General features: G+C 53.3%; 1 protein-coding gene and 1 pseudogene across 1 annotated transcript; one reads left to right on the plus strand and one right to left on the minus strand.

Moving 5' to 3' along the window:
- Window positions 1-498: 498 nt before the first annotated feature.
- Window positions 499-12157, minus strand: Engase (endo-beta-N-acetylglucosaminidase). Its single transcript, XM_042055013.1, is given in 18 exon segments — window positions 499-2508; window positions 2652-2766; window positions 3050-3158; window positions 3448-3595; window positions 3991-4182; window positions 4481-4589; window positions 4895-4998; window positions 6386-6436; window positions 6438-6464; window positions 6466-6504; window positions 6506-6554; window positions 6799-6947; window positions 7480-7637; window positions 8053-8106; window positions 8109-8201; window positions 9427-9633; window positions 9757-9827; window positions 11908-12157. Coding segments are annotated over 18 exon segments (2205 nt in total). The 5' UTR covers window positions 12030-12157; the 3' UTR covers window positions 499-2100.
- A 1681-nt stretch (window positions 12158-13838) lies between these two features.
- On the plus strand, window positions 13839-16640 carry LOC119811030 (annotated as a pseudogene).
- The last annotated feature ends 2116 nt before the right edge of the window (window positions 16641-18756 follow it).

The following is an 18756-nucleotide window of genomic DNA, read 5'->3' on the forward strand; positions in this document are numbered from 1 at the left end:
GGTGTTGTGGGGGGAGCACTCAAGGTCTGGGGTTTGGGGCCCAGCCCTAGGATAGGCAGGTGATAGTGGGGAGGCTGGGGACCCTCTGGGCAAACACCTGAGTCGTTCCAGCCCCCTTCTAGAGACTGGCCTCTGTGCCTGCCCTCAGACAGACTTGTGGAGCAGAGCAGCCCGCAAGGCTTCTACCAGTTGCAGCTAAGGAAGCAGGGGCATAGTGGGCATTCCCCATCTGTGGTGTTGACTAAATGTGAGAGGTCACAGAGCCAGGGATAGGGTATGAAGCCATCATGGTGTGGATGCTCTCAACGGCGGCCCCACATTCATTCCAAGGTGAATGTGCAGCCCGGCCTTGAGCTCTGACTTCGGAAAGAGGTGGCAGAAGAACAGTAGGTGGGGGCAGCTAAGGCAGGGGCTGAGATCTGCCACGAGAGACGCAGAATCCAAACCAAAAGCTTCGGGGCTGGGGCCGAGAGCCAGATCACACCAAGACTTGCCTTCTCATTTTTCACATTGGATAATTTATTTCCAAGCGATTATATCCACCAGAGGGGCCCGGGCTTAAATGCCGGCAGATTAATTTTCCTGCGCAGGAGTCAGTGTTGCTGGGACTGGGGACCGTGCTCCTGGGAAGTGGGGTTGTGAGGCTTTGCCTTACGCCACGCTCTGCTAAGCCCCCTTACTTCTAATTGCTTGCTCACCAGACTGTAAGAAAATAATTGCCACTATAAATTTTCCCTCCTTCTCTGCATAAAATATTTGAAGGAACCAGCACTTTTAAAAAGTGTCCTCGGTACCATGAGGGAAGCAGGGCATTCGGGAATGCTGCACTGCCCCAGAACCCACCACCTGCCCTGCCTGCCGCCTGTGGACTCTCCGCTCCAGGCATAGTACCCTGGCCGGGACTGGGGAAGCCAGGGTCCTGGGAGCAGGTTCCCGCAACAGACCAGAGAAAGCAAGGTGCTCCTCTCCCACTTGCAAGGCTGGTGGCCACATGCCAGGGTACAGGAGTAGCCTGGACTTGACCAGAGGCCCTGTCCTGCCCCTGTCCCTGTGAGAGCCAGTAGACTCACAGGAGAAACAGGGCAGAATGGTTCTAGGTCCTTATAGGTGCCACTCACGAGAGACAGAGTGCCCACAAAATCAGGGAGGATGGGCGGAAGCATCAACCCATACAGGCAGGAGCCACCCTTGCCCTCCTTGCCTGGCACTCAGGACTCTGAGGAAGCACCACCCATCCAACCTCTGGGGGATGGCGACAGGCTGCCCTGGCATCCACAGGTCAGACCCCAGAGCTGTGTCAAAGAGGGTCCCATTTATGAACACAGAAGGAATGAGAGAGATCGTGGCCTTAGCATGAAGCACAAGACCCAGATACACAGTGGGTGGTTTCCATGCAGCCCAGTGTCAACAGGGCTCTGTACAGCTAAGGATGTAGCCACACCTGGAGGGAAGCAAAGCTCACCCATCTCTAGGAGACACGGGGGAAGAAGCCTAGTGGCACCTGATGCCTCTGCACCTTCACCATGGCAGACAGCCTGTGCACAGGCAAGGGAGTTGGGGTTCACGGGGACAGTCAGCTGCCAAAGCCACCATCCACACAGGTAGTCTGATGTATGACTGGCCCACCTTGTAGGGGGGTGGGTGCCAATGCCCACCAGACGGAGCTCCTAGTCCTAGGGGGCACCATCCCAGCTACTGTGTGAGCACCCGACTCCCACGCCAACCCTGAGGGGTGTTACATCGGTCTTCTGGGAGCATCACAAATCCTGGCCTCTCAGGGTCCTTACTGTCACCAGTGAGGTTTGTCTCTGATTGTCAAAGCTGCAGGGATAAATGGCCGCCATTCTCAACAGAAGCATCTTTTCAGACTGTGCGTGATAGCCTTTACTGAACCTTCTGAAAGAAACTTCAAATGCTCTTCTTCTCCCTTGAGTCCTGTATCCCATGGAGGGCATTCCACAGAAGGATGTGGGTGCTAGGTAACTCACCTGTGAGGCCTGGGAACCCAGCTATACTCCGTGGTCCACTCAGCCCTGGGTGGTTGGCCACGAGGAAACCTCGAGTCTTGAGGCAAGAAGGGTACCGTGCTTTGGGGTGGGCTCACTGAGGGGCCGAGTAGACCAGGGCCGCCCTGCCCCACTCGGCCTGAGGCACCTGGAAGCCCTCCTTGGGGACAGGCTCTACCAGGAACTCCACACGACCATCCTGCCCAAATCTAGCGGCCCCCACTACCAAGTCCACCACACGGTACTGGTTGGCAAAAGCCAGGCCCAGGAACATGGGCTTCTCAGTCCCGTCCGTTGTGGAGCTGCTTCCTGTCTGTTCCCGGCAGTGAATCCGGAAGCACCTGGCTTGGAGCAGGTGGAAGGACCACTGAAGAGTACAGCTGAGAAGGAGCTGGGCAGGGCGGCCCTCGGATCCAGAGATCAGCGGAAGCCAGCGGAGCTGCGAGATGGTGACCTTCTGCACCCGGGGCAGAGGGGCCAGCAGGCTGTTGGCATCAACCACCTGATAGGAGAGAGGTTTGGCTGGCGAGATGCCCAGGGAGGCACTCCTTAGAGCCTCCATCCACCCACTCTTCCTCTCCCGGGGCCCAGACACGCCCCCCCATCTACCCCTTCTCCCCACAGGCCCAGCTCCCATATACACACCTGGATCTCTCCAAGGCGGCAAATGAAGCCCTTCTCCTCCCGGCTGCCAGGTGGCCGTGAAAAGCTCACCAAGAGGTCCTGAAGCAGGCACCCATGCAGGCTCACCTCATAGCAGCTGAAAGAACACACAGGCTACTCAAGCCAGCTATGGGGAGGGCCCTAGCCACAGCATGAAGCAGGAAGCATCCCAGGGGTACCCCAGGTCATGGGCCCAGGACTACAGCAGGTTCCTGTGAGGAATATTCTAATGTGTCCCACCGCTGCCAAAACTCGAGGGTCAAACCAAGGTCTCTCCTTCCCTCTTGTTCTGGGGGGTTTCTCAGTGGGGAACTCTTGTTCCTTAAATCCCTCCATGTGTGCCCATAGCCTTAAGGGGACCTGACAGGAGAGGGACTCACCATTGAATCCAGCCTCCACTGAGCTGTTGGCCACAACGGCCGCCCCACCTGGCCAGTTTGGTGGGGGGCACCCGGAGGGGCCGGGGGCTGTGCCTTGAGCCAGAATCTGCTAGAAGACATGGGCTTCAGAAAGGAGAATCCCACAGGAAAACCCAAGAGGGGCAGGATGTCTACTTGGTAGGGCAGTTGGGGAAGGGAGGTCTAGGAGACCCCTGGTGGGGCAGTGGGAGGAGAGGGGTCTAGGAGACCCCTTTCTTACATCTCTGTGACCACAAACCACAGATTTCACCCTAGGTGGGAACTACCCATCCCTGCCCACAGCAGCTCCACCCACACCAGTTCCACCCCGAGCCAGGGCCTTCACCATCTCCTTTCCATGAAGTCACCCAGCCTCTCACCATTCAGCACCGATATGCCACCCACGTGGCAGCTGCTGGCATCCCCTGTTGTAAGCTCCAAAGCCACCTGAACATCTGTCGAGCCTTCAAACTTGTACACCATTGACAGGAAGAGCTTGGGTGGCAGTGGAACCTGCAGGGAGAACAAACCTGGAGGAAAGAACCTCGTGAGAAGTGGGAGGGGGACCGCAGACCCTCTACCAGCCTCCCTGCCGTGGCTAGGGCCTGGCCTTTCCTGTAGCCAGACTCTGATGCAGACTGGAAGGCCCTGGTTCTAATTTCCTCCCATGCACCATGCCACGTGTTGGGAAGTGCCACTCAGTGGGCTGTTTCAAACTCCTGCATGGCACTGCACCCAACCGACACAGCCATGCAACACTGAAGCAGGGCTGCAGAGGCGTCGTGCAAGGTGTTTACGCACAGCGTAAAAGATCTGAGGTCTAACCCCTCCTTACTTGGCTTCGGCAGACCCTCTGCCTAATTTAGCCTCAGACACAGAGGGCAGATGGCGGAGACCCACACGCCTCAGCCATCACTCACCCACCTCACGGCTACGTTGTCAACCTCAGGCGGGATCAGGCCCCGGAGCAGCAGAGAGCTGCCCCCATGCCAGGCGTCAGCCAGGCAGCAGTGTGTCTTCACCCAGCCCCCACTGTCTCCAGCCAGTTTATGTTCGCCAAAGAGGGGCTGGGTCTCCTGGGCACTAGGGTGGTACCAGGGCCCCACTGCCTGCTCCTGAAGAAAGAGGAAAAGTGAGAAAAGGGCCAGGTGGTGGTGGCGCACGCCTTTAATCCCAGCACTTGGGAGGCAGAGACGGGCAGATCTCTATGAGTTCGAGGCCAGCCTGGTCTACAGATGGAGTGAGAAATGGGGCAGGGGCAGGGGCAGGGGCAGGAGCCTCCTCTGCAGAGGCAAACAACACATGGAGGTAGGGACAGGCTCACACCCGCTGGCTCTCTCCTGCCCATCCCCCAGCCAGAGCCAGACACAGAGAAGCCTATTTTCCCACCCTGTCCTCAGCACCGGACCGCACCTTGCCATAGCAGACTCTTCGAGGCCCCAGCCCCAGACAGAAAGAGGTGACAAAGGGCAGGGAGCAGATACTGTGTGTGGGCAGGAAGCGCTCCAGCAGTCTCCAGAACCTGACAGGGACACAGGGAGTCGGGGTGAGGGGGTGCTCCACCTCCCTGCAGCCCTCTGTGGAGCTGGGGAGTCGGGCAGGCCAGATGACACCGGCAGGAAGTGGTTCTCACCTTCCTTTCCCTCCTGCCCAGATGGTCTCTACCATCCCCTCAGGGGGCTGCCAGGGTGTCCACTTAGTTCTGACCCTCCAGTCCCACCCCATTGGAGGGATTATTATACAGCTAGACCTGAGCCACCACAGGTACCCACAGCAGCAGAGATGCCCTCTCTCCTGACGACCCATGCAAAGTTCTTGGGGACTCACTTGTCCTGGTTCTGAAGGAATTCACTCTTCTCCAGACACTCATACACCCAGCCAGGAGCAAACAGCGCCGCCGAGAAGCCGTGCTTACGGATCAGCTCCAGTGACTGGGGAGACAGAAACGAGGGAGATGTCACACACTGGGACCAGAGTCCGGGCAGAACTGGAGGCCAGCTAGGGAAAGTTCTCTCTCAGAACTCCAAGCAGAGGGTCTTGGGCTTCATCCCTGTTGTCCCACAAGCCAGCTAAAGGAGAAGCAACTGAAAACATGGCAGACTCAGTCATGGTGCTGTCGTGGAGGGCAGAGCAGTGAGCTCACTGGGACTCTCCCCTCCCCTCTCTTTTCTCTTCTGAGAATCACAGCAGGTAGAGAATCAGCAGTCACTGGGCTGGGCCACTGTGTGCTCCTTAGTATTAACTGTCACCTTGCACAACTAGAATAACCTGGGAAGAGTCTCAGAGAAGGGTGGTGTCTGCTCTGGGTTAGCCTGTGGGCGTGTCTGAGTGTGTGCGGTCCTGTCGATCGACTAGGGAAGACCTAGCCCATAGGAGGCAGTGCTAAACAATATAAAAGAGGAGAATCCTGGGCAGGGTGACCTCTAATCCCAGGAGGCAGAGACGGGGAAGGCAAGGAGAGTGTGATCTACACAGCAGGTTCCAGGACATCCAGGGCTACACAGAAAGACCCTTCCCCCAAAATAATGAGAGGTAGGGGAGAAGAGAGGCAGCTGAGAATAAGCCAGCACTGACTTCTTTTCCCTCTGATCTGGATGGTGCTGTGCCAGCCACCCAGACTTCCCTACACTGATGGGCTGTAGCCTGGAACTCTAACCTGAGATTCAGCCCCTGCGGCTCCTGCTGCACCTAGTCGGAGCATTTTATCACAAGAGAAGTAAAACCAGGCCCTGGGGTCAAAATGATTCATCTAAGAGCTTCCCTCTGGACCGACAGACAGGAACTGGGGCCTGCGGCTCACCTCTCCTGTTGAGCTGACTTGGCCAGAAAACCTCACCGGTCCCCAACACAATAGCTTCACCTCTGTCACTACAGCCCCTGCACACGCCCTCTGTCTAAGTGCCGTGAGAAGTCACTCAACGCTCTCCAAAGCACGTAGCCCAGGAGGGGAGGGAAATGGGTGTCTGGGGGATGATTCAAGAGTGGAAGCAAATGGAGTCGGGCAGAGGTGGCGCAGGCTTTTAATCCCAGCACTCGGGAGGCAGAGGCAGGCGGATCTCTGTGAGTTCGAGGTCAGCCTGGTCTACAAAGCAAGCCAGGACAGCCTGGTCTATAGAGCAAGTTCCAGGACAGTCGGAGCTAGACAGGGAAACCATGTCTCAAAAAAAAAAAAAAAAAAGAAAGAAAGAAAGAAAGAAAGAAAGAAAGAAAGAAAGAAAGAAAAAAAGAAAGCAAAAAGGAAAGAAGAGTGGGAACAGGTCCTTCAACCCATCTGACCTGAGACACAGTAGCCCTGTGCGGTAAAAGGCCACCACCTACCTTGTCAGTATCGAAACGGCCTCCGACCACATTGCTCCGAGCAAACACATCCAACGCCCACATACACATCAACAAGGCGCTTCCCCGGCCTGAGCCACCATCCTCTGGAGGTGGTCCTCCCCGCCAGTTATAGTTGGTGAAGAAGCCATCGCAGGAGTCAAAGAAGACCCTGGGAGGTGGCAAGGACCAGCTGAGGCCATGCACAGCTGGACAGGACACCCATCCGCTGTCAGCCTCCCTGATGCTCAGGGCCACACAGAACCCATGGACTGGGGCTGCCCATGACTAGACTCTGCAGCGTCCAGCCCTGTGGATACTGACCACACCTGCTCCCTCCGACCCAAAGCTGCCCACACAGGATGTCCTGTAACCTGTCCAGCTCCTCTTCCTACATGGCCACCCCTGGCGCTCACCTGTTCTGTTCATTGAGTTCATCCTGCCACTTGAGCTGCCCGCTCTGTACCACGCTGTCATACCACAGCACCAGACCTCCGGGAACCAGCTGATGGAGCTGCGTGGTCAGATACTGGAGAAACAGGGGTGTGTTCCCCACAGCAGCCGGCTGCAAGGGAGGAAGGGAGATCAGACCCTCGGAAAACTGGGCATGTCTGTCATGAGAAATAACACAGTATAATAGAGAAGAGAGGCCATAAGAGCCAGCCCTGCCAGAAATGCCCCTTGTCCCACAGGCACAGAGGAGGAAGGACAGAAAAGAAAATAGCCTGGAACTCAGGAAAAGATAAAAGCAAGAGCAGGGGTCAGGACCACAGAAAAGCCACACACACAAGCCCAAAGCAGGGATGGGGAGAAAGCGTGTGGCAGCACCGAGGAGGGAGGCAAGTAGACCACAGTCAACGGAGCTCATGACTAGCAGTCAGAGATGGCACTGGTGGCCCTAGCTGGGATGCGAGAAGTGGGTCTTGCTGCCATGGGCTGGGGCCTGGGTCCAGAGCAAGAAGGGTCATGCAAAGGGGTGAGGGTAGAGCAAAGGAATCGGGGCAGGGGAAGCAAGCAAGAAGGGTCTGCAAAGCAAGGGGTGGAGGGGCAGGCGCCAGAACACAGCTGCAGTGCCAGAACATGGCTGCGGCTCTTACACTCAGGGAGTTCTCGATATTGATGAGCCAACCATCGAAACGAAAAAACTGAGCGATCTGGACCAGCCGATCGGCCACTGCCTGGTAGGAGCGCTCATCCCCAGCCAGGAAGGATTCGCAGAGCTTGCCACCCTCCTTCCACTCTGTGATAAAGGTCCCTGTGAGACAAGAGACAGAAACAGCTGCAGGGATGGCTCTCCTCTGACCTAACGCTTGCCCGGGTGTGCTTCCTAGACATCAGGACTATAGGAGGATGTAGACATTCTACCAGTGGTCCTCTGGGATGTGGTCACAGGGGATGCAGGACGAAGCTGGAGAGGCACCGGTCTGAACCAGTGGATGGCAAACCATGACCTCGGGCCAGACGCAGCCACTACTCATGTATGTAAGCAGGGCTTTTCTGGAACACAGCAATGGCCCCTCTGCTCACTGCCACAATGACCGACAGGCCACAGCTAAAAATAGATGCCATCTGGTCCTCCCTGGGAAAATGTACAGACACCCGTCCTGACCCATGGACACAGCTATGTCACAGGATTACCCCAACAGGCACACCAGCCGCTTGGCTCTTACCCAGCACGCAGACCCCGTGCCGGTGGGCAGCATTGGTCCAGCACACAGGGGGATGGTGACCGTGTGATGGCTGAAGTACACAAAGATGTCAATGTACTGCCAGTGGTAGAATGAGTAGGGGTTCTGGACCTTCGAACCCTGAATGAACCCTGGAAGACATGGGACAGAGTCAGGTCCCAGGGGACAGAATTAGGACACAGTGATGGCGGGGTAGGAGACAGCAGCCTTGGGCAAGGTGTCGTGCTCCAGTTCTGCTCATTGGCTCTGACTGAAGCCTGCTGGGTGAGACCCTGTGTGGGAGGAGCGAGAGCGGGAACTACCCGAGGCTCTTCTGTCTAGAGCAGCCAGGAGCAGGAGCTGGGGTGACAGCCAGTCAGCAAAGGGCCTGCCTTGCAGGGAGTTTCCATCCAGGTAGGGTAGAGTGTGCGTGTACTCTCAGGGATGGAAGGCAGAGAGTGCCAGATGGGCCAACCTTGTCTACTTGATGAGTTCCAGGCCAGTGAGGACGTGTGTCTCAAAAACAAGGTGGTGGACAGCGTCTGAGGAACAATAGCTGAGGTTGTACCCCAGCCTCCACATACAGACACACAAAGAACCCTGAGGAGGGGGCTAGGCATGGAGGCACCTGAGGCAGAGGGACTGGAGGTGGAAGCCAGCTGGGCTACATTATGAGTTCTCTACCAGACTAAACTACAGAGCAAGACCCAATCTCAATCCTCGTGTGTTTGGGGAGGGCTCACTCACTGGGCAGGGAGCTGGCATGGGCCGCTGGATCAGCACAGACAGCACTTTGGCCTCTGTGAGCAGATGAAAGAGAAGGAAGCAGAAAGGCTGGGCACGGGCCCTGTCTCTGGCTTCCGCCCCAGGCACAGGGTCAGCAGTGCCTGCGTCTCCATGTGTCTGTAGGCTGGCCATGCCCCAGAGTGGGCCGTTGGCTCTGACTCAGCTTCCTATCACCCTGTCTGAGACTGTCCTCTAGACGTTTAAAGGGTCACCCTAGTTAACCTGTGCATAGCTGAGAGAGAGAAAGCCCAGGAAGCCAGAGGCAAGATATCTGAACGAGGACAGAGCTTAGGGGAAGGGCAACGGACACACACACCAAATGAGGACATGGCTGATGGGCCCGGAGGCCTGGAGATATGGGTGGCGATCCTCTTCAGGGGCAGCCTGAGGAGCTAGCCGTTTATGTAGCTAAGACAGACACGCGCTCACCCAACTCCAACTTGCTTCTGCCACGTGAAGTTTAACCTCTAGGACTGAGTTTCTCTCCCTGAGGTACAGAGGGCCCATCTACAACCTCCTTTCCCAACTCCAACTGCCGCCATCTTCCCATGCTAGGACGGCCAGCTATGAGACCAGTGCTATGTCAGGTACCTCACCTGTCCTCCAGGTACCCGCCCATCATGTCGTGGCACAGCAGGGTCCGGGGCCTGGGGCTGCTCAGTGGGGGCTGACGACGCTCTAGAGGCTCCAGGGCGACGTTGAATCCATCCTCCATGGCAGGGGTCCAGGCCAGGAGGTCCTCCAGGGATGAGAAGTAAAAGCTGGTAGGTCTGGTGGTGTCTTTGTCATAATATCTAGCTGGTCCACGGAGGGAAACAGTAAGGAATGGTGGCAATCAGAGAATTCATGCAGATGCTTTGACCAGACCGGGTGGTGGGGAGGGGCGCGCGATGACCACAGTGGGAGCCTCGGTCACCTCACCTGGTAAAGGGTCCGGGCTGAAACTGACCACATCTCTAAAAATCGTTTCCTCTTCTTGGTCCTCTTTGATCCTAGGCAAAGGGTGGGTTTTTAAAAGATTAACTTGTTTTTGTTTTTGATACAAAGGCTTGTGTCGTCCAGGCCAGTCTGGAACTGACTGCATAGTTAAGGACAACACAGAATTTCTAATCTTTCTCCTTCCACCTCTCAAGCATTGGGATCTTAGGGGTGCTCCACTATGCCCCGTTTATGCTGTGTTGGTGACGGAACTACGTTTTAAGCACATTAAGTGAGCTATCAACTGAGCTGTATTCTCAGCCCCCCTAAAGGGTAAATAACAGTTAGAAGCAAATGGTTAGATATCTCTGGACATGGTTTATAAAACCTACACCAGAGGCATGCATGGAGCCAGAGACTGGATAGCTAGGGCTCGTCTTATTAGCTACCAGCACCTGCTTCTGCTTGGACAGGTACCAATGTCAGTCCACACCTGAGGAAACACCTTCCCCGCCCAACAGGCAAATCAAATCACACACTGAGAACCCCAAGTAGGTACTTCTTAGGGCCACAGGCCTTCTGTCGCCCAGGGGTACATAGGGTTTTCAAGTACTAACAAAACTGAAGGCCTTGAGAGGCTGGAAGCAGGCTTTGTCTTCTGTCCACACCCAGGGGCATGGAACACTCACGGGGCTCCCGCTGTCCACCAATGAAGATAATGACAAAGAAGAAGAGTACCTTGGCTTCAGGAAGTAGCGATTGTCACTCGTTTGTTATAATGTTTTTAAAAGTATCATCTTAAGAATAGTGATAAGAGGGCTGGAGAGATGGCTCAGAGGTTAAGAGCGCTGGCTGCTCTTCCAGAGGTCCTGAGTTCAATTCCCAGCAACCACATGGTGGCTCACAACCATTTGTAATGAGATCTGGTGCCTCTTCTGGTGTATATATGTTAACAGAACATTGTATGCATAATAAATAAATAAATCTTAAAAAAAAGAATAGTGAGAAGATACATAGTAACCTTTTGGGGGGGGCATCTAAACCTCCCAGGGCCTGAGACCTTCAGCAGTGACTTGAGCTCCCTCCACAGGATCAGTCACCAATCACGGACCCAGGGTCTCTTTCGGCAATTAAACTGAGGAGCCCTTGGATCTACAGAGACAGCCAGACAGCAGCAGGTGTCTGGAGATAGAATGGAGATAACTTCTTTTTTCTGTGGTGCCAGGGCTCAAACTCAGGACTTCCCACATCCTAGGCAAGTGCTCTACCATGAATCCATCTCAAGACCTTCCATTCTTATTTGAAGACACAGCCTGGCTAAACCAGGTTGGCCTCAAACTTGTGAGCCTCCTGCCTCGCCCTCTCAAGTAGTTGGATAACACAGGCCTGTGTCATTGAGCCATGTTAACCACCTCCTTTCAAATCTCATTTACCGACTCTTTTCTTCCAGATGCCGCTCCCTGGCTGATTTCTTTACCCTTCAGCTGCGCCCAAAGGAACTCAGAGCAATCCTGCCTGCCCCTGTTCACCTTTGTCACCTTAGAATTCCTCCAGAAAGAGGGAAAGGACTGGATTGGGAGGCCTTCTACCCAGCACCCACACTATCGTCTGAATGGCCAAGCTGTCTCACAGCTGTGGGTCTAAAAACAGAACGAGACAAGTCAAGTCTGCGCTGATACCCTCCCCAGTATCCTACTTACCAGGATGTTACTAACCCCAAAGGAACAAATCCCCAGTCCAGAGGGGCATGTCTGTCCACTCCTAACCTTGTGCCTTTGCTCATTGTGATCCTCCCACGTGGATAGCCACCAACCGCGGCCCTCCTCTTCCCTAAAGTCTCAGTTCAAATATCAGCCTAACAGAAAGCCATCCATGTATGGCAACGCCTGGTGTACAGGGCCAAAGAAAGGTACGGTAGTCACGGCGCCAGGCTTCCGGGACGGGATCCGGTGGGCTGGGACAGGGTCTGTCAAGGGTCAGGACAAGGACGCTGCTAGCTTGCTCGGGTGGCCAGTCTGCGGCCGTGGATGGAAGGACAGAGGGACGCAGGGATGAAGGGAGCCCACCGCGGGAAGTGGACAGTGTCGCACTGTGCAGGGACAAGCAGCATGGCCACCCCGCCCCAGACCCGGAGCTCAGCCCAGCCGTGCGCACCTCCGCCCCGGCCTTCGCCGCCCCGGCCTCCGTCCCGACTGGTCCTGCGCCTGCTTCTCCGGGGTCTTGGGGCCCCTCCTCTGCAAAGCCCCCCGGGTCAGCACAGACGGGGCTTCTTCCATGGCGTTTAGCGCCCGCCGGCCGCCGGGGCCTCGGGACAACCTTGCTCCAACAGCCAATCGCAGGCCTGGGCCTGCCCCCGCCGCCACTCTCAGCCAATGGAGAGTGCGAAACGCCGTGGACGGCTCCTTCCGGCCAGACCGCGCTCTGCAAAGCGGGCGCGTGGAACCGGAGTTAAATACCCGGAGGGGCGGGCCCTGGTGGGCGGGGTCTGGGAGAAAGGCGAAGACGCCTGGATTCTGAGCCCACGGTTTTTGGAGAGCCCCAAAACTCCTATCTGTGTGATCTAGACTTTGCCGCAAAGCTCTCTTCTCAGTAAACTGAGGTGCAGCCCGGACAGATGAAGCAATCTACCAGACACCACCCAGTCAGTACACGGTAGCGAAGAGCCCTGGAACTTGGCCACACAGTCCAGGGTAGCGGGCCCTGGAGGTCCCTGGATCCGCAGTCTCCAACTAGCACCTCCAAATGCTAGGTTTACAGGTATATGCACCATACTCAACTCTTTTATTTTTTAATTAAAATATAATTACATCATTTTTCCCTTCCTTTCCTCCCTCCCACCCTCACTTGATCTCTCTCAAATTCATGATTTTTATTTCTTTAATTGTTGTTCCATACGCATGTATATATTCCTAACTATATAAACACAGCCTGTTCAGTCCCTCCAAATGTTACTTGTGCGTATGTGTTTTCAGGACTGGCTATTTGGTATTGAATAACCAACCAGGAGGGATTCTTCCTGGGGGAGACTGTTTTCCCCATTCTCAGCATTCTGTAGTTGCCTGTAGTTACTTGTCTAGGATTGGGGCCATATTAGTCTATGGGTGTCATGATTGTTCAGGTCTTATTTAAGCAATAAATTGTTGTGTTGAGGCAACCTCATGGATGTAGTTTCTCTGCCTTTTCTAGGAGACACAAGTCTGTTCAGCAAAAGGGGAATCATGTCTGGTACTAAAAAAAACCTAGCCAACTGTGTGACCTAGCGGCATCACAGATCATGGAGAAGATCGGACAAGTGACATGTCACTAAGGTAGCACAGTGCTGGCTTTTAACCCAGGACCTGGGCGTTCAAATTCTGGTCCTCGGGCTTGCAAAGCTCACAGGCAAGTCAACTGAGCCAACTCTAGCTCCATTGATGAGGTTAGAATTCTGCTCACCACACTGAGAAGTAATGGGGCTGGAGAGATGGCTCAGAGAGCACTGGCTGCTCTTCCAGAGGTCCTGAGTTCAATTCCCAGCAACTACCTGGTGGCTCACAACCATCTGTAATGCGGTCTGATGCCCTCTTCTGGCCTGCAGGCATACATGCAGGCAGAACACTATATATAAATATATATATATATATATATATATATATATATATAAAATTAATCCATTAAAAAAGTAATATTCAGGACAGCATAAAAGATAAACTGTGGTCTCCATTTGTGTATTGACAAGGGTTGACGACTATCTTTTCTTGTTAATCAACAAAAGAAAAGAGGTGTTATCGAGGCCAGCCTGGTCTACAAGAGCTAGTTCTAGGACAGGCACCAAAGCTACAGAGAAACCCTGTCTCAAAAAACAAAAACAAAGCCGGGCGGTGGTGGCGCACGCCTTTAATCCCAGCACTCGGGAGGCAGAGGCAGGCGGATCTCTGTGAGTTCGAGACCAGCCTGGTCTACAAGAGCTAGTTCCAGGACAGGCTCCAAAGCCACAGAGAAACCCTGTCTCGAAAAACCAAAAAAAAAAAAAAACAAAAAAAACAAAAACAAAACAAAACAAAAAGTGGGCCTTGGAAAAGTCTCAGCTACAATGGGAGATCAGGATGGAAAAGGCAGGTGGGAGGGCATGGGGGATGGAGGACAGGGAGGCTCTCCTGGAGGGACTGTACGCATCTATCCATCCTGTACGACTTAGAAACAGCTGGAATGGATCCCGTAAATTGATGAGCAGGGATAGTTTCCTCCTGAACACATTTTCCCACTCTCAAGCTTGTGTTCTACAGAAATATACCCAGTAGAGTATGCAGGGCCCAGGAAGTGGCATCTCTCAGAGGGGAGGTTCACAGTGAACTTGATGCTCCATGTTCTGAGTGATGAGAGACACCAGATGAAGAGATGGCTTCTCCTGCCAGAACCCAGCATCCCTCTGAAGCTTGCCCAAGCCAAGCTAACTGGGCCTCTTTACTACCGTTTGCAACCTTTGAGCTTTATGAGGCCCAAAGCATCCATAAACGCCAAGGGTAGGGACAGTGACTAAGGTGGTTAAATATGGGCCATGGTTCTATTACTGGCTAGCCAGTCGGACAGGGAAGAGGCACCAGGGAGCAGTATTATAGTGATCTATGAGACAGAGTTGGCGGGACGCCTCTTCCCACTGACCCAGGGAGAGGAGCAGAGCTCTGTGTGGGGATGAGGCAGAGAAGGTAGCAGGTCACCCAAACTGGGGCCACTGTCTCCAACCCCAAACACAGTCATCTAACATGAAGCCTTGAGGAAGGAAAAGAGCTGTCGTGAAAGCTGTATAGATGGGAGTGCCCCCCCCCCCACTCAGCCAACTTTCCACCTCTACTCCAGCCCCCCACCACCCGAGACCTGTGCATCTGGAATAGAGTTACAGGTGGAAGAATAGAAGCGGTTGGACTCTGAGGTTAGGGTCTTCCACTTCTCTTCCCCTACTTCTTGCTGGCTGCAGGGTGAGTATCTGGTGAGTACCCAGTCTACGAGAGGGTACAGAACAGTAAGACAGAAGCAGCCTGGATCTTTGATAGGATAGACACAGTATCAACCAGGACCACAGCATGCAGGGTCTCCCAGGAGACCTGTTTGCTGAAAGCCAGTGCTTCCTCTGTCTACAATAATAGCTGACTCTAAGGTGATGTGTGAGCAACAGTTCTCGAGGAGAAACTGCATTTTATAAGATGACCTGATGATTAAAACTTTCTTGATTGAAAGGGCGTTGGTGGCGCGCACCTTTAATTCCAGTACTCAGGAGGCAGAGGAGGGCGGATCTCTATGAGTTTGAGGCCAGCCTGGCCTATAGAGGGAGTTCCAGGACAGGCTCCAAAGCTACACAGAGAAACATTGTCTCCATAAAATGAAAGAAAGAAAGAAAGAAAGAAAGAAAGAAAGAAAGAAAGAAAGAAAGAAAGAAAGAAAGAAAGAAAGGAAGGAAGGAAGGAAGGAAGGAAGGAAGGAAGGAAGGAAGGAAGGAAGGAAGGAAGGAAAGAAAAAAGAAAGAAAAAACTTCCTTTATTATTGAAAGTTACAATGTTGCAGGCCCAGGGTCTAATCACAAATCACCTGGGCTATCTTCCCTGGAATAGCAGCACCTGAGCCTGCAGCAGAGGCCCCTGCTGTGCTGTAACCAGCCACCTGATGTTTCCAACAATATGTCTGAGAAGTCTCTTGCTCTTTGAATTTCTTTGTTCTGTGACTACAAAAACTCCATGAAACTACTACTGAGACATGAAATTTGGGGTGACCTGAATTTGTTCTCAGTCTGTGATCACTCATATTAGACTCCAGAAATAAACTCTTTCATGCCCCCTGCCCTCTGCATTGAGGTGAGGCTGTTGTTCACGTCAAGGGCTGACTGTAGTTGCTGTTCCTTGACTCATCCCTATCAGCACACAGACAATTGAAAATATTCTATGTCGGGAATACGTTCAGGGGACTGAGGGGGAATCGGTGGGTAAAGTGCTTGCTGGGAAAGCTGGAAAGTCTGAGTTTGGGTCCTCAGCACCCATGTGAAGGGTAATCGTCGCTGTAATCACAGTGCGGGAGGCAGAGGCAGGAGGATTCCTGGGGCTCACTAGCCAGCTGGTCTAGACAGCCACGATCAGTGGAAACCTTGTCTCAGAACAGAAGTGGAGGGGCTGGAGGGATGGCTCAGCAGTTTAAGAGTTCTAGAGGACCTGAGTTTGATTCCCAGCACCCACGTTAGGACAGCCCAAAATTGCCTTTAATTCAATGTCCTCTTCTGGTCTCCAGGGGCATCTGCACACATGTAGCACACATTAAAATACATATACTTTCTGGACCTGGCTGAGCAGAAAGCACCATCATCGGTGTTGAAATCCACCACAGAAAGGACCAAAAGGTTTGGCACAGGAGCCCAAGAGCCAGGACATCCGCCTGCGGCTGCTGGTCAAGCTATATAGGGTTCAGGCCAGGTGAACCAACTCTACTTTCAATCAGGTTATGCTAAAAGCATAATTTATAAGTTGCACTAACCAGCCAGTTCGTGAGCTGCACTACCTTTGTCCCTGTCCTGGATGATCCAAAAATGACGCATCCTGACTGAGAAAAGGAAGCAGCAGTGGTTGTGGGGACAGTCACAGATAACATGCAAATTCTGGAAGTGCCCAGGGATATGCTCTGTGATGAGCAGCTAGGCCTAAAGCCCCACCCTCAGGGCTAAGGATAAGATCCTCACCTTCCAGCTGGCCCAGGAGTCCCCCAGGGGCTGTGGCACCATGCTCCTATCTGGTCCTCAGAAGGGCCGGGAGGGATTAGGACATTTTGGCAAGGCCCCAGGAACCCCACACAGCCACAGCAAGTCCTGTGTCCACTCTAAGTTCCAGTGTGCCAGAGGTCAAAGGGCTGGTCACGGCCACAAACACTAACCTTGGATTTCTTACTACTGTTATTTTAAATAGTTTTGGATGCTGGATGGAAAGATAAAATAGAGTGCAGCATGATAGAAGACATCTAATGTCAACTTCTAGCCTTCACACCGCGCGTGCACGCGCACACACGCACACACCACTCCCCCCTCACGCACACACATTCACCCGCTCCCCCTCTCTCTTCATTACCCCCCCCACACACACACTCCCTCCTCTCATATGCACCCACCTCTTTCATAACTGCCTTTGCTGCTGTTCAGCCAAGCACCACAACACAGCCCACAGACCTACCTGCTCTGTCCCCACATCGAGGCTGCCAGTTCTAGCACAAAGCCTACTTGATCATAAAGAGCCGAGTATCTCCTGAAGCTTGTGGACCAGCAAATGAGAGTGAAAAGTGGGAAGGTCCTAAGATCAGAAAGTCACTCGGTTGATTAGATAGGGACTTCTATATGGAGACGTGAGAAACTGGAATGTCAGCCTTGCAAGGCTGTGTTTTCCCTGCTTTGAACTGGGCGGTGGGGGTGTTTTTGTTTTGTAAAATGTATTATCTCATTTTTTTCTCATTGTATCCCTTCCGGAATAGATCCCATTGTCCCTCCATTCAGGGGTCTGCCCCAGAGCAGCTAAGGCACAAGGAAAATCTTTCCAGTTGCTGCTTCCTCCTGCAGTTTTCCCAGGCTCTCAGTACATCCTTGTCCTCCTGAACAAGAGAAGCTGGGGCTGACCTCGGGCTCCTGCTGCCTGGGCCAGCGTCCTGCCCACTGGAGGCTGTGTCTAGGCACCTGCTCAGCAGCTTGCCCAGTCAGGGGTTGATGGCTCCTGGCACACTCCAGCCTACATGCCTTCACCGAAGCCACCTGCTCCGTCTTCCGCAGTGAAAGGACACCACCTGGGATGTCTGTCTTTGCATCCCCTGCCCCTTATTCTATTGTGATTACACAGTGGTGAGATGAGCGTCCTGGGACTCCTGCCCACGGCAGAATGGAGCCATGTCATCCCCCGCAGCTTTAAAGAAAACAGCTATGTCGCGAAGAGGCAGAGTTCCACAAATCTGACGACAGTCCACCCGTGCCAATGGAACAAGGAAGTCCCTCTGTCTTAACCCTCACAGAAAATGCATCCGCCTCCTGGCGTTCGCATCAGCCTATTCCCCACTCATCTGTCACCTAGTTCTCCACCTTTCAGGCCGCTGTCTGCCAGCGTCCTACAGAGCTCTCATCCATGGTATAGAGTAGAGGACGGTTCATTCATGATTACGAAGGAGTCAACCCAGAGGCATGACCTTGGAATTACCCGCAGTGTCACAAAAGGACCGTGTCACCTTGGCAGATCCATTTTTGTTGGACTCTGCTCCTATATCCTGGTGTGCCTGCAACGAGATCAAAGTTCCCACCCCCACCTGGTTGGGTCTCCTCACTCACCCCTCTTCTCTAGAGACCCCTTGACACTCCACCCATACCAACAGACTAACCTGCATCCTGCAGACATCTTAGAATACACTTCCAGACAGTCATACATATTTAAAACATGTGTATGTACTTGTAAGATATTGTGTTTTATAAAAATGGTGCCATAAAGGGCTGGAGAGATGGCTCAGTGGTTAAGAGCATTGCCTGCTCTTCCAAAGGTTCTGAGTTCAATTCCCAGCAACCACATGGTGGCTCACAACCATCTGTAATGAGGTCTGGTGCCCTCTTCTGGCCTGCAGACATACACACAGAATATTGTATACATAATAAGTAAATAAATAAATATTTTAAAAAAATGGTGCCATATAGTAAAAATTATCCAGTGTTTTGAGGTTTTTTTTTTTTAATCAGCAGTACATTTATTTTTAAATTGAGCTTTGTGGGGACTAGAGAGATGGTTCAGCACTTATGAGTATTTGCTGCTTTTGTAGAGGTCTTGGGTTTGTTTCCCAACGCCTACATAATGGCTGACAACGATCTGTAACTCCACTTCTGTCCTCCAGGGGCATCAGGCATGCCCACAGTGCACATACTTACATACAGGCAAAACAAGCGCACACATCAAATAAGAAAGCTAAATCGAGTCCATTGATTTATGTAGCTCTAATTTATCCCTTTAGGGGTGATTTTTTTGTTTTTTG

The sequence above is a fragment of the Arvicola amphibius genome, chromosome 4 (assembly GCF_903992535.2).
Source record: "Arvicola amphibius chromosome 4, mArvAmp1.2, whole genome shotgun sequence".
Taxonomy (NCBI): Eukaryota; Metazoa; Chordata; class Mammalia; order Rodentia; family Cricetidae; genus Arvicola; species Arvicola amphibius.